The 14,490-nt window shown below is 43.0% G+C and overlaps 1 protein-coding gene and 1 long non-coding RNA gene across 10 annotated transcripts; both read left to right on the top strand.

Annotated features, from left to right (window-relative positions):
- Window positions 1–642: 642 nt before the first annotated feature.
- On the top strand, window positions 643–9,972 carry LOC125524364 (uncharacterized). Of its 9 annotated transcripts, none has more exons than XR_015610596.1 (13): window positions 645–1,010; window positions 1,106–1,229; window positions 1,794–1,868; window positions 1,957–2,145; window positions 2,754–2,844; window positions 4,071–4,122; window positions 4,873–6,881; window positions 6,972–7,040; window positions 7,140–7,316; window positions 7,415–7,521; window positions 8,877–8,963; window positions 9,499–9,632; window positions 9,715–9,972. It is a non-coding gene; the product is annotated as an uncharacterized LOC125524364 (long non-coding RNA). The 9 variants fall into 9 exon arrangements; XR_015610595.1 differs by having other exon boundaries at window positions 8,804–8,963; XR_015610593.1 differs by having other exon boundaries at window positions 643–1,010; window positions 8,804–9,632.
- A 1,238-nt stretch (window positions 9,973–11,210) lies between these two features.
- Window positions 11,211–12,144, top strand: LOC125522718 (hydrophobic protein RCI2A-like). Its single transcript, XM_048687757.2, has 2 exons — window positions 11,211–11,658; window positions 11,775–12,144. The coding sequence occupies exons 1-2, from the start codon at window positions 11,566–11,568 to the stop codon at window positions 11,910–11,912; spliced, it is 231 nt and encodes a 76-aa protein (XP_048543714.1). The 5' UTR covers window positions 11,211–11,565; the 3' UTR covers window positions 11,913–12,144.
- Window positions 12,145–14,490: the final 2,346 nt, after the last annotated feature.

Here is a 14,490-nt window from a genome sequence, read left to right as displayed (position 1 = left end):
GGGTTTTTTCTCATCCAACCGTTTATTCTCACCATGCATATTTGACTGCATATTCCCAGTATGCTGCCTAATCACATAAATACTTACCTTTCACGCCAATTCCACCCTAATTTACTTAACTTCTCATCGTACTACAATGTAAACCATTTGCAAGATTTATTTTGGACAATCACATAAATATGGGCTGGTAAATCACAAGCTAAAGTACTAGAAAGTTTATGTCCCTTTGCAATGCATGGCGCTGTCCTAGTACCCTTTAAAAAGAAAGAAGACAAAAAAAACTTATAAGAACTTACAAGGAAGTTCTCACTGTAATTGCACTTTTTGTATCCCCTTGTTAGAGTCTGAAGCAAAATGGAGCTCTCCCGTTCGTTTGGATTCTGGACCGTTCGATGGTTTTCCTGATGCGCTTCCGGCCGTCGGATCTCGGGCTCGGCTCACGTGAGGCGTCGGATATTTACCAGATCGTTGCGAGCCGTTGGATAAAATTCCAATTGCAACAGAAGGTAAATACCGTGCCCCCACTAGGGCATTTAGATCATTTCGCGTAGGGGGGTATAAAATGCGGCTGCTCCCGTGGCGGAGACCTAGCCGCCGCCTCTCTCCCGCACTCGCGCCCCTTCCCTCGCCCGCCCCGCCCCGCCCCGCTGCCTCATCCGCCCCGCCCCGCCGTCCCGCTCGCCGTGGCCGTGGCTGATGACCACGACCCCGCCGTCCCGCCTCGCCCGTCCCGCTCGCAGTGGCCGATGCCCCGCGGCCTCGCCAGCCCCGCCCCGTCCGTCCCGCTCGCCATGGCCGATGCCCCGCGGCCCCACCCCGCCCGTCCCGCTCGCCGTGGCCGATGACCGCGCCACCAGGGACCGCGGCCACTCGATGAGGAGGCCTGGACCCTGGCGCAGACCCAAGCTCCCGAGCGGCGGCAGCGGGCAGATCCCTCCTCATCGCGGAGCCCCTCCTGCCGGCGCCACGCCGCGCCGCGATGCTGCTCGCCGTTGCTCTGATCTGACCAGGTGGGGACCCATCTTTGGTTCGATTTGCTCTTCCCCTTCTCACTGCTCTTCCCCCTCTCATAGATGGCCATGAGCTTGGTTTCTTCCTCATGTAGGTAGGCCGGGTAGGCTCCTCGTCGGCGTCGGCTTCCCCTGCCTGCCACTCCTCTCCTCTGATGGAGTTGACCTTTGCTGGAGAGGACAAGTTTGGATGCCCCTGCACCTTTGGTGGTGGGCTAGGTAACTCCCCCCCCCCCCCCCCACTAATGCTCTCTCTTTCTGTAATGTATCCATTTTCATCTGTACGCATTTCAAGCAGGGCAAGCAGCTAGCAAAATACTGAATACAAAGCTCTTTGTTGTGTTTTACCAAAATACCGAATAACAACATTACATAGTGATCTGGATTTTGCTTGTCTTCTATAAAGGTGGAATCTGAGCCTTCCTGTTGAGGAGATGCTGATGTTTAGTTAGATTCCATCGAAAGAAAATTTTGTTGTCTTTCTTGCTTTGTTGGGTAGCCTTTTATTTGTCATGGAGGAGGACAGTTTTGTCTGGGAGCCAGGGCCTTTTGTTCCTTTGCATGGTTAGCTTTTCCCCCTGTCCTCAAGTGGTAGGAGTTTAGGTGTGGAATTGTTCTTTTATCTGTTGTTCTTGCATGTTGGAGTGTAGTGCCAGATTAGCTGCCAACTTTGTTTGGGTCTGGCTAATAACATGGTAAATAGCTTAAAAGGTCTAGACCGGTTCATTTTCTTGCCTAATTAGAAATAACTCCCCATTTTGATTTCTTTGATTTTTTGGACAGCGGCCCCTCCTCTTCTCCACGAGCAAGCATTGTCGGCCGTCGCCCCGTCTCTTCTCCTCTCCGGTCGCCATGGAGGTGGGTGGTTGATGTTTGTTCCTTGTATTGGTAATGTGGGTGAGTTGATTTGTGTCTGATTTGTGTGTTTTCATCTTGATCTGTTTAGCGTTGGAGCCCTTGAAGCATTCGAATGGAGCACATATAGGCATTCTCCCTCTCCCTTTTGTGGGTTTACCTATTCATCCGCTCAAGATCTATTCGATTAAATATGTTGATCTGTTCATCCTCTCGGCTCAGGAAGCAACTCATTTTGGATCAGAACAATATATAATTTTGTGACTTGGTCAGGTCTCAGGTTGTCCTTTCTGCTTCTATCTGATTGTGTATAGGTAGTTGGCTGTGTTTTGGGTACTGATATGGTTTAGTTAAGGCCATATTTTTGGTTAATGCCAAATCTAATTGGAGGTTTAGTTCGGTTAAAAAGATGATGCCATGTGACATTCAGTATTTATGTCCATATTTCAGATCATATGCAAATAAACTATTTAAATGGACACTGCAGTTCACACTCTCTCCCTGATGTTAACTCTATTCTGTTGGATAAAAGTAACAGAGGCAGCATGTAAGCTGCATTGAGTTACTTTTTTTATTTATAAAATGAATTATTTATGTTTTCTCCAGTAAGTTTTATGTTGGAAATATTGTGGAAAGAGTACATAAAAATGAGCCATGAATCAATAGGTATGCACACTCTGTGGTACAATAAAAACAATTCTTTTACGTCAATCCTGAGAAATATAGTGCCTTTCCTCCTTAATGCTTAGTAGATCTATGTTATGCTTTAATGTAATCTCAAGCCAGAACGAATTTCCTTGACTCGGCTTTATTTTCCCTCGGTTCGCCTGCAGTTGAGGTACACCTGGCTGTCCAACTAATGGATCAATTTTGACTTTTGACTTGCAGTATGCATATGATTGGATATGCGCTTTCAGCTTTCGTGTCATCGATGGTTTCATATTCCTCCATCCTTACTACACTGCCTATAGTTTCTTAGGTAAATCTGCTCATCCTTTTGTATCTATTGCTTATGTATGTGTACAAATACATTTAGCTCTGACTTTCTGGGTCATGGATCAGGTCGGTAGCCTTGCATGAAAAGGAATACTCTGGACTAGATTTTCTACCTAATCATATGCCTCTGTGTGTTTTGTAGTCATCTTTTTAATATGTTTCCTATTGCTTGCTTGTACCTTAAAAGAACAGAGCCTCTATGTTGTAATGATTCTTTGATTTTCAATTCACAGTAGTACTATAGTTCCTTAATAGTACTAGGTTGGAAGGATATATACATATTAAAGACTAGATGTCGTTGGTGGTACTAATTTGGATTGGTGCACTGCCAACTATTTCGAATTTTGACTAGCTTCAGTACTTGATCCGCGCGTCGATGAGGTCAGCGAGGGCAGTTGGCTTGCCTCTCCGTGCTCCCATCCACCCCCTTCTCTTTGGAACCCCCGCTATTTATTTATATTAGATGCTCTCCTGCTTTGGCTAAATCAGATAGAGGCTTTAAGCATATTCAGTTTAAATAAATGAGTATAACCAGTCTTCTCTACCTATTTTTGTGTGAAAATTGAGAATTGTTTGCTTGTTTGTTCTATTTGGTGCCTGTGTCTTTTAATCTTTGGAGGGAAAAATTTGTCTTTGCTTAATACTCCCTCTGTAAAGTATTTCTAAACGCTCTTATAATACTGTCGGTCCCATTGCTGACCCGTAGAGAGGCGTCCGTGGGGTTTTCCATGGTTGCCGGTGACCGGATGCGACCACTGCTGCCGATCCCCGCTATTTTTTTTATATTAGATGCTCTCCTGCTTTGGCTAAATCAGATAGAGGCTTTAAGCATATTCAGTTTAAATAATGACAGTCCTAATTTGGAAAAATGAAATAACAAGAGCTTCAGACTAATGTGGAACAATTGGTCAAAATACAAGAGTTTAGTTCCTGTCAGTTTAGTTAGTGGCCTATATGAATTTCATTTGGCCCACAATAATTTTGTACAATTATTGATTTGCTAGCATATATTCTAAACTTAATTATGTTAGCTCATATCTGGTGTTCTTTCTTATAATATCTTTTTATGTGCCGTGCTTCACAAGAGTTTCTCCATGTTTATGAAGAAAAGATTTGGGTTCAGAGCACCTTCGGTTATAAGAATTTGTTTTCTAACTCTTGCTGGTCAGTCGCAAAGCATTAATTTTTGTTTGCTATACAATTTTTCAGGAGTAATGGGAAATGATGAGCTCCTACTTTTTATGCCAGCTCTATGACGTGGGTGAGCTGCGACCTTCTTTCCCACGTATTCGTGATAATCAGTTAACCTCCATAAGGAATTTTGATTGTGATTAGTATCTTTAGACATTGGCCATGCATGTTCATCAGTACTCACCATCTCTTTCATTTCTCCTCATTTCTTAAATGTATTGACCTCTGGTATATACAACTAAAATCGGTGTGCCAAAGAGCAAAAAATAGCTATACATTGGAAGATTTGAATGCCATTTTATTGGAGTAGTTCTGAAATTCTGCCTCATTTTTTCCCATTCGTGTTATTTCTCATAGTTTTAAACTAAAAGGAGTAACTATAAAAAATTTCTTTTATCTTCCATATTTTTTATGTTGAAGCGGCTACGTAATATTTGTATTCCAGCTTAAAGTAGATGATACAAAGGTGTTGTCCCTGTCTCGTTTCATGATAGTTCACATGATTCTCTTAATTAGCATTTTGAGTATGGTCTCTTAGACAATCTGGTTAGAAGAAAACTGGGATGAAAGCATGCGTAGTTAAATCTGAATGCATACATTATTTTGAGGTAAATTTCAATCCATATACCGGCTGTTAAGGAGTATTACATGATTTTTATTTTCTCGATTTTGTGGAAGTGTTAGTTCTTTCCAGGTCTTTGGAATAACAGTTGTACATTTTCTTATTCATGCTATTTGGACCGAATTTGCAGAACCGTTAAAAGTCTCAGCTAGGATTTTGACCTGGTTATCTCGTTTTGGCTTTTTATCTCACATGCAGTGCTCTTAAGGCTCCTTGGTCGCTTCGGTGCCCGTGGCATCCGTGCTCGTCGGTGGGACGGTGCAAGGCGTAACTCCCCCGGCGGCATGGATGTGCGGTGTAGGAAGCGGTTCCTCGCCGGCTGGATGGCGTTCAGGCGCAACCCCGACGCCCACTGAGTACTGCCCCGGCTACAACCTCCCTCGGTGAGCTCCATCTTCCTATGGGATATGGCCATGGCTATATTGATGTGGGGCTCGTCTGGTTGATGCTCTATGCCCTACTCATCCATCGGTTCCTACTTGAGCTATGTAGTTGTGGATCCATGCCATTTTAGAGTTTGCAGGCTGCTGTTCATGTTCAGTTGCTATCATGGGAGCTCATGTGATGCTCTGGTTTACATGTGGATGCCCTGGTCCTATAGCTATGCTCCTGGATTTGCTAGATTGATCAGTGGCGTTCGTGCTAGGGCGATGATGATTAATCGTGGCTGAAATAAGTGTGCTTTTGAGCAATCATGGCACCTGTGCGTATCAGGTTGGATCCTCCCTCTTGTCTCTAGAATCCTTTTTGATCCTGTGATACTTGTTGTTGTCCTTGGATGGTCATTCTTGTTGAGTGATAACCAGGGCAGCTGCACTGTATAAACAGATTGATCTGGTGATAAGAGATGACGGGGGTAGGTTATACGATCGAGGAAAGGCGAATATGAGCCCACTATGCAATGAACCCTGAATCCCCTTGTTAGAGTCTGAAGCAAAATGGAGCTCTCCCGTTCGTTTGGATTCTGGACCGTTCGATCGTTTTCCTGATGCGATTCCGGCCATCGGATCTCGGGCTCGGCTCACGTGAGGCGTCGGATATTTACCAGATCGTTGCGAGCCGTTGGATAAAATTCCAATTGCAACAGAAGGTAAATACCGTGCCCCCACCGGGGCATCTGTGTCATTTCGCGTACCGGCTATAAAATGACCGCGGCTTCCTGCGATGAAAACCTAGCAGCCGCCTCCTCTCTCACTCGCTCCTGTAGCCGCCTCCCTCCCTCCCTCCCACACAGGTGGCTCCCACCAACCACGGCGACGGTGGCAGCGGCCATGGAGGAGGGCGCAGACCAGCGGCGCCGGCGATGGCGTCCGTGGCAGCTATGCAATGAACCCTGAACCATTTTTATTTGTATTTAAAGGTGTTGCTTATTTATGCTCAAGTGGTGTTCGTGCTAGGGCGATGATGATTACCTTGGCTGGAATTAGTGTGCCTTTGAGCAATCAAGGCACCTGTGGGTATCAAGTTGGATCCTCCCTCTTGTCTCTAGAATCCTTTTTGATCCTGTGATACTTGTTGTTGTCCTTGGATGGTCATTCTTGTTGAGTGATAACCAGGGCAGCTGTACTGTATAAACAGATTGATCTGGTGATAAGATATGATGGGGGTAGGTTATATGATCGAGGAAAGGCGAATCTGAGCCCACTATGCAATAAAACTGCAGCTACCTCCCCTAATGTGTGTAGTATTGAAGGCATAAAAGAACTTTTCATGTCTTGCTACTTTAAAATTCCAAAGAGGTTCATTCTTCCTTTGCTGGTTACTTAACCATGATTTTTGTTTTGCTTTGGTTTTGGTTGAGATACTAAAGGTTGTTTATATATGAAAAGAACAAACATTTGGTAGTTTTGTATGCCTCAACTGTTGCTTAGGATCCAGTGTTGTAGTGCTTTGCCTAATTACAAATAACTCTAATCAATAATAGTGATTCTTTCCTTCTGATTTGAACTGAGAGAGAACCACGGATTCTTGATCTTAAGGTGACCCCATTTTTCTATGCCTCATGCCCATGCTGCTCTATGTTCCCTTTTAAAAATTCTTGCTTGCATTTTGGGTTGGTTTCTGCTCTATGTTCCCTTTTAGCGTTTCTTTCTGTTGTTGCTGCACTCCCTTTTGGGCGTTCATTTTTTATGCCCAAGATCTTGCAAATTGTGCCTGTGCCGAGCTTGCTTTAGAGTACGGGCTGCAGAGACGTCGAGGACCTCAAGGTGAGACACGTTCGATTAAAGACGCGGAACTCCTCTTCCCGTCAATCTCGCGCTGCTTCTGCTCACCATCCCTCTCTCTGACCGCTGTAGGTCACCGATGTTGCGGAGCTGGATGAGGTTTCCGGGCAGTTCATCGACCGCCTGTTCTTCCTGGAGAAGGTGAGCAATCGTCATCGATCCATCAAGCTAGCTCTTCGTCATGCATGGAGATTGATTGCAGACATTTCTTTTTCTGCTGGTTACAAATTCCTGGTCTAGAGATGATTTACTCTGCCAGGCGGTAGCACTCGAAGCACACAGGCTGAACCTCAACAACAACCCCTACTTTTCTGGGCCCTAATGTAAGATCAATCACGCCTGTTACTTGAAGCTAGAGTGTACTCTGAAGTAATCTGAAGTTTGAAGATTTGATAGCTCTGGATCATCATCATGCATGTGGGTGCTGTGTTGATACATGCTCTCTACATGCATATGTTGTTGTTCATTCTGAAACAGACTTGAACTTAACTTCAAGTCAACTTCATCCATGGCAGGTTGCAACGGCTGTGACGGCGTCGAGGCTCGGGCGTGTGGCCGTCGACGTGGAGCAGGCAGAGGAGTGACTACTACCCCAATGGCAGCCTCTTCTCCCTTGTCCACGGTAAGTGCCTCTTCTCCATTGCTGGTTGCTTTGCTCCTTTTATGTTGCTGTACACTGAAATGAAATGTATGCACTGAAATGGAATGAATATACTCCAATTTGAAAAGGAGTATATAGGTGTTGAGCCGTGCCATGAATAATAATGCAATAATCCTCTGTTCTCTTTTTCTCTTTTTCTTTTGCAATCCATCACTGCATTATTATTCATGCCACCGTCCTCTACTCGGGAGACACTCTGTTTCAGATGCTCTGTTTTTATTATTGTTCCTTCTGGTTTCTGCTGCAGTACTCAGCCCAAATATGTTGTGTGTGTATATATATATATATTCTTTGTACTTCCCTTGATTATTTTAGTGAGCGGAGTTGTGATCTGTAATGCCAATTTTGCATTTCTTTTGTTAGTGGAATCGTGGTCTGTAATGCCAATAGGCAAGGAATCTTTTTGTTTTATGCATCAATGTGTTGGTACCATGTATTTGATTTTGTCTTGGTACACACATGACTTCATCATGTGAATGATCAATGCCAGTCACATTATGGTAGTTCTTTTACATGCAACAGAATTTAGCTAATCCCTCCTACTGTATAGAGGCTGCCTCAACATATTGCCTCTTTAGTTTCCAGTCTCCTACTGTTACGGTTTAATTTCCTTGGAGTTTCTTTGTGATAGTCTAACGGGCAGTCATTATTTCTTTATGCATGAAAGCACAAATTGTGAAGGAAATAAAATGCATGCATGTTCTGTTTACTCTTTCTTTCCCCGCCTATGATATGTCCACCAAACTGTTGGGTTCACTTGAAGGCAAGGATGTTATTAATTTACTCTTGCAGGAATTTTTATAGAAAATATATAGTTTTACTTAACGATGAGGGCTCACCCTTGGATTTCTGTTATCATAAATCAGTGTCCCATAGGAGATAGAAAGTATATAGCAATTTTTTTAGTTTTCGCGATGTTTGTGTCTTTCATGTTCAGTTGGTCTATTAGTGCAGTGCTTATTGAACTTCTGTTGGAAAGGAGGCCAGTAAGATGTCACCATACATCTCAGTGCCACTGATTTTTTGCTTGGGTACACTATTTTTGCCTGTAACATTCTGAATAATAATTTGAATTTGTCTAATTTAACATTCAGTATACATAGTGTTTTATGTTTTTCACCACCGAAATCCATGGTACTAAGTAATTTAATTAATCTATTAACATCTGACATACTTCATATATTAGGCAAATGCAACCTATGCCTCAGCTATTTGACATATTAAACCTCCCTACCATATTCAGAACTGGCATGATGCAGAACTCGCATGGCGTACCCTGTTTCTGGATGACTATTGATGTTTCTGGATGATTTCAGTTCGGTTGGTGCCGTGGCAGAGGGTTGTCTTGTGGTTTGACCAGAGAGGGAGCACACCAAAGAAGCGATCTCGTCCCCATTGGTCAGGTACCCTTCGTCTTTCTCTCGTTCGACCTCTCCAAGAAAGTTATATAGGCAGAGTAAGCTAATTGTGTTTTCCGGGTGTTGTATAGGATACTACGGTTAAATATTGTTCTCATTTATATTGATGTTGCTGATTATCAAATCAATGGCTGTTATCTAGAGTGCTTCTCCTTCAGATTTGACGTACTATTTCTTCCAGCTTATACTATATATGATTTCTTTCCACGGTTTTAACTAATTATGGATATGTATCAAATTATGTTATTTTGGCATCAACAAAATACTCACCTGGCATTTATTCTGCTATATGGAAACAATCGGTGCCTATTTCTTTTTGATCTGAACTCGGACATAATTCTGCTATATGTAAACAACCATTGGTTCTTTCTTTTCTATCTAAACTGAGAAATAACTCTAATCAGTTGTTTTTTTATTTACTGTCCAAGTATCATTCTTACCTAAAACTTGTGCCAAAAATGGACATTGACCTCTAGGATGGTCTCACTGAAACTGACATACCCTCCCTCCTACTCTTCAGACTTCTACAACTATATGTATTACTCATGTTTGTTGCTCTCCCAATGAAACATACCACATGCCCAGCAAAAAAACAAAGTCCGTCCTACTGCCCGCAGGACTTTAGTCTTTAAAGACTAAATGCATGGGTCGCATGTAAGCTGGTTTTTAAAATCGTTTCCTATAGCATCTACAGAATTTATCAGTGTTTAAGCAGCATACGTGCTCTTCTCTGCAGCTATCGACTGTTGTTGAGAATCTCGAAAGACACGCTTCAGTATTATGCCTCTTATAAGCGAGAAGCCTGAATTTGTGCTCTCTTTTGGTAGATGCAGTATGTAATAACGAATCACGCCGACCTCTGTCTAAATGCATGGAACTTGGTGTTGAGTTATCTGAATTGCTGCCCAGGATTCAGTTTGTACTTTATTTACCTATAATATGGTATGTAATGACAAGGAAGTCGAGGACTAGGTATGGATGTTGTTTAACTATATATTTGCTGGCGACTGTTTCTTAAATAGTTAGCTGGTCCTTGCAGTGTAATTTGTTGAGCCTTTTGATGCTCTTTTTGATTTTCGATCCATTCTTTGTGTCTGGTTAAACTTACCAATGTTGCTACCAAATACTTATGTACATGGCAACTCTAATAGAGTTTTAACTATCTAATTTTTCATAAGACTGGATCAGGTGCAATGTTAAATGACTGTAAATTTAGTTGGTAAACACAACTACATTATGCTATTTTCTATATTTGCAATGCTTTAATGACTCTATTAGCAGGTTGGATATTACTATACCCGGCAGCGGTGCTGCTGGGTGCGGCAAGCCGCACTTCCTATCTAGTGTGCAAAGAATAAGCATATAATAGTGTAAGCACTCTAGTATAATTTACACACATATTGTATAGTACACACATTATATTATATAGTACTTGTGTGTATCCATTTACACTCACCCAACATTCCAAAAATACGCACACTGGAGAAAAAAGACGACTAAAAAAGAAAAGGAAAAACAAATGCAAAAAATGCATACAAATGAAAAAAAACTAAAATGGGTGACGGGGTTTCTATCCCAATAGAAAAATAGACTGAACCAAAATATGGTTGAGTAAAAAATGCAACCCAAGAAGCCATGAAACAACACAAGAGAAAAGCACGAACTTTGACAAAAAAAGAATTAACAGTCACAAAATTGACTTATTGAAATTTAAAATCAGGCAAGCTAAAGTGAATTACTATAGTACTCCACTAGTCCATATCGCTTGTTACTAAATGTGAGTCGCATCAGATTATACCAAGAAGTAACATACTATTCTTTAGCACTTTGCAATGACATAATTTATACCAAGAAGTAACATACTAGCTCTAAAAATAGGGTATGCAATTAATAATTATGTATTTTGTGTTCAAGTGTAACAAGGTAAAGAAACCATGCATCAAAGTGCATGTATTACTCATGTTAACCGTACTAAGAATACGGTTAGCGATTACTTAGCTAGATTAGAGGGAAGGATGATGACTTGGATCAGGTCCCCCCCCCCCCCCCCCCCCCCCCTTCCTTGTGATGTGATAGAATTGCTCTAGCAAATTGTAAGGACACTGCGATTGAATAATAGAAGGTTTTTCACCTCCAAAAAGGAGTGTTTTTACTTTGAAGTTTGAAAAATGTGGTGTCTAAATAATTACAACCTTCGTTTCGAAATAATTGAAGTTCTACTTTTGTCCTAAGTCAAACTTGCTTAAATTCATACCTGCGATAAGTAATTCAGAACGGAAGGAGTATTTACGAGGAAGAGGAATATTCTGGGCCATAAATTCGCACACAGCTACCTGCGGTCGCCGTGACGGCAAGGAACGGCCCCTCCGGTCAGCCAGCGACACCAAGAGGCTCGCGGGTAATCGGCATATTCTTCCCGCAGCCATCATCCGGTTCCGCATCATTCCCGTCGGCATCGGTATTTGCTTGCTGGCGGCTGCCTCCTCTGGTTTAAAGCTCCGACGACTTTGCTAAACCGAACTGCGCTTGCTTCTGCCGCCGCCAGAGTTAGTTTTGTAAAGCCTGGGCAAGGGCAGGGCCGGGCAGGATGAGCTCCGGCGGCTGTTCGACGTGCCTGGAGACCGTCTTCGCCGCCGTCCTCCCGCCGCTCGGCGTCTTCTTCCGGTACGGCTGGTGCAGCGTAAGCACTGCTACCCCTTTATGATCCACTTAACGCCACACTAGTCTTGCCTGAGTACGTCGCAATGATTGATTTGCTGAACTTTGTGCTGCTGATGCGTGCCTAAACATGTGCAGCCGGAGTTCTTCATCTCGCTGCCGCTAACGTTGCTCGGCTACGTCCCCGGCATCGTCTACTCCCTCTATGTCATCCTGAAGACGCCGCCGGAGCTGCCGAGCATCGACGGCGACCGTCCCTACTACATCCTCGCCTGACAAGCTCCTTCGAGCATAGCGTGCGTACATGCTACTGTAATTTAGCTCGCTGCATACTGTGTCGCCATTGGTTGAATTGGAGATGGTTTGTAATTAAGCGGTGTGTTAATTAGTGTGTAGCTAGTGGTTTGAGGAATTAGCCACTGTTCTTTCTTTCTCGATTGGATTGGTGCTGTGCTGTGTTGGATTATGGATGGGCTTAGGTCCATATAAGACAATAATTCCTGATTAATTTCTAAGACCCATTTAGGTGCATGACAAGTAGCAAGAAGTTTAGTACGATACTGCTAGTGGAGCGAGAGCGAGACCTCGTTATAAAGGCCGCTCTGCCATATGTCATTGGGAGTTTGGGAAGAGGAACTATACACACGCGCTCCTTCTCCGCCGTCCGCCACGCCACGCCACGCGCCGCGCCGCGGGTCACTATATGCCATGGAGCTGTTCCATGATTACAGGATGGTTGATAACTGTCTGGAGCTCCTGAAGTGTGAGTTATCGGACAAGAACTTTGCTACTTCTCTCAAGCATTTGAAACATGAATTCTCTGCTGAGGATGTCATCGGTCATCTTAGTGTTGATCAGAACTGAAGAGCAAATGACTTACACATGAAAGGACAGAGGGTTCTTCTAGCGTCAATGTGGTGCAGAAGAATTTCCACAATTTTAAGGGAAAGAACTCTGTCTAGCTGAATAATACCTTCATGAAGAAGGATAAGAAGAAAGACAAAAAAAAAGATGACTACTTTACTTGTGGTTCAGAGGAACACTGGGCAAACAAGTGCTCAAACAAGTGCAAGAAGCCAGATCAGGACTCCAAGTCTGCCAATGTCACTCTAAGCAACAATAATGGGGCATCTGGGTATAGTAATCTGTTTATCGTACTTTCAGTTTGTCAGTCCCCCGGTTGGTGGGTTGACATTGAGGCCAATATTCATGTGTGTGCTGATGGGACTTTGTTTTCTCCTTACTAGGTCGCACGAGATTGTTCCGTCCTGATGGGGAATGACTCGCATGTTTCTGTTCATGGTGTTGGGACAATAGATCTGAAGTTTACTTCAAAAAAAATCATGCAACTGAAGAACATGCAACATGTCCCCGCCATTAAGAAGAATCTCGTTAGTGGTTCACTTGTATGTAAAGAAGGGTTTAAGTTAGTATTTGAGTCCAACAAAGTAGTCGTATCTCGGTACGGACTATTTGTTGAAAAATGATATGATTGTTGTGGTTTGTTCCGCCTTTCCCTGAAGGATTTCTGTAATAAAATCGTGACCTAAATTCATTCTAATATGAACGAATCTAAGGTTTGGCATTCATGTCTTTGTCGCATAAATTTCAGTTGTATGATGCTGCTAGCTAAGATGGATTTAATCCTGAGTTTCACTTTAGCCAAAGGCTCTAAGTGTCATGCATGTGTGCAAGCTAAGCAACCTCGTAAGCCTCACAAGTCTGCGAAGGAGAGACACCATTAGAGCTCATACATTCAGATCTCTGCAAGATGAATGATATGTTGACTAAAGGTGGAAATAAATACTTCATGACTTTGATTGATGATTCCACTAGATTCTGTTATGTGTATTTGTTAAATACAAAGGATGCGGCTCTACACTACTTTAAAATCTATAAGGCAGAAGTTGAGAACCAACTTGAGAAGAAAATAAAACGAGTCCGGTCTGATCGTGGTGGAGAGTACTTTTCTAATGAGTTCGATTTATTCTATGCAGAATATGGTATTATTCATGAGAGGACGCCTCCATATTCACCCTAGTCAAACGGGGTTGCCTAATGAAAAAACCATACTCTAACAAATTTGGTTAACACCATGTTAGATACATCGGGTTTATCCAAGACATGATGGGAGGAGGCTGCATTGACATCATGTCAAGTCCTGAATAAAGTTCCCTCGAAGAATAATGAGACTACTACCTATAGGCAATGGCAAAAGAAAAGAACTAAACTCTCTTACTTGCGCACTTGGGGCTGTTTGGCGAAAGTCAATGTGCTGGTCCCCAAAAACGCAAGCTTGGACCAAAGACCGTGGACTGCGTTAATTTGAGTTACGCTATGAATAGCGTTGGCTATAGATTTCTAGTAGTGAAATCCGAGGTACCTAACCAGAAGGTCGGTACAATTATATAGTCTAAGGATGCTACATTCTTTGATTATATTTTTCCCATGAGAGATATGCAAAGCACTTCTAGACTGAAATCTGATGAGACTCCTGAACCTGCCATTCCGATGGAATATTAAAAACACAAAAGTGATGAAAATTCCACAGAGAACGATGAGGAAGCTCCTGTTAGGAGCAAGAGACAGTGGACTACAAAGTCTTTTGGTGATGATTTCCTCGTGTACCTCGTGGATCAGTACTGTCGTGGATGATGGCACTTCCAGTTCCATTTCAGAAACTTATGCATCTTCGGATGCTGACTACTAGAAGGATGCGGTCCGTAGTCAAGATGGATTCCATCTTGGCTAACGGGACATGGGAGATCACTAATCGCCCTTACGGTTGCCAACCATTGGGATATAAGTGGGTGTTCAAGAGGAAGCTTAAGCCCGATGGTATTCTTGAGAAGTA

This window comes from Triticum urartu, chromosome 7A (assembly GCF_056163025.1).
Source record: "Triticum urartu cultivar PI428250 chromosome 7A, HENAU_Tu73, whole genome shotgun sequence".
Taxonomy (NCBI): domain Eukaryota; kingdom Viridiplantae; phylum Streptophyta; class Magnoliopsida; order Poales; family Poaceae; genus Triticum; species Triticum urartu.
This window is presented reverse-complemented; position numbering and strand designations above follow the sequence as displayed.

What these genes read in the sequence shown, in the direction of transcription:
- LOC125522718 (XM_048687757.2), top strand. Translation starts at nt 11,566, where the DNA reads ATGAGCTCCGGCGGCTGTTCGACGTGCCTGGAGACCGTCTTCGCCGCC. An exon ending in TCCGGTACGGCTGGTGCAGC is followed by an intron (nt 11,659 to 11,774) that starts GTAAGCACTGCT and finishes AAACATGTGCAG; the next exon opens with CCGGAGTTCTTCATCTCGCT.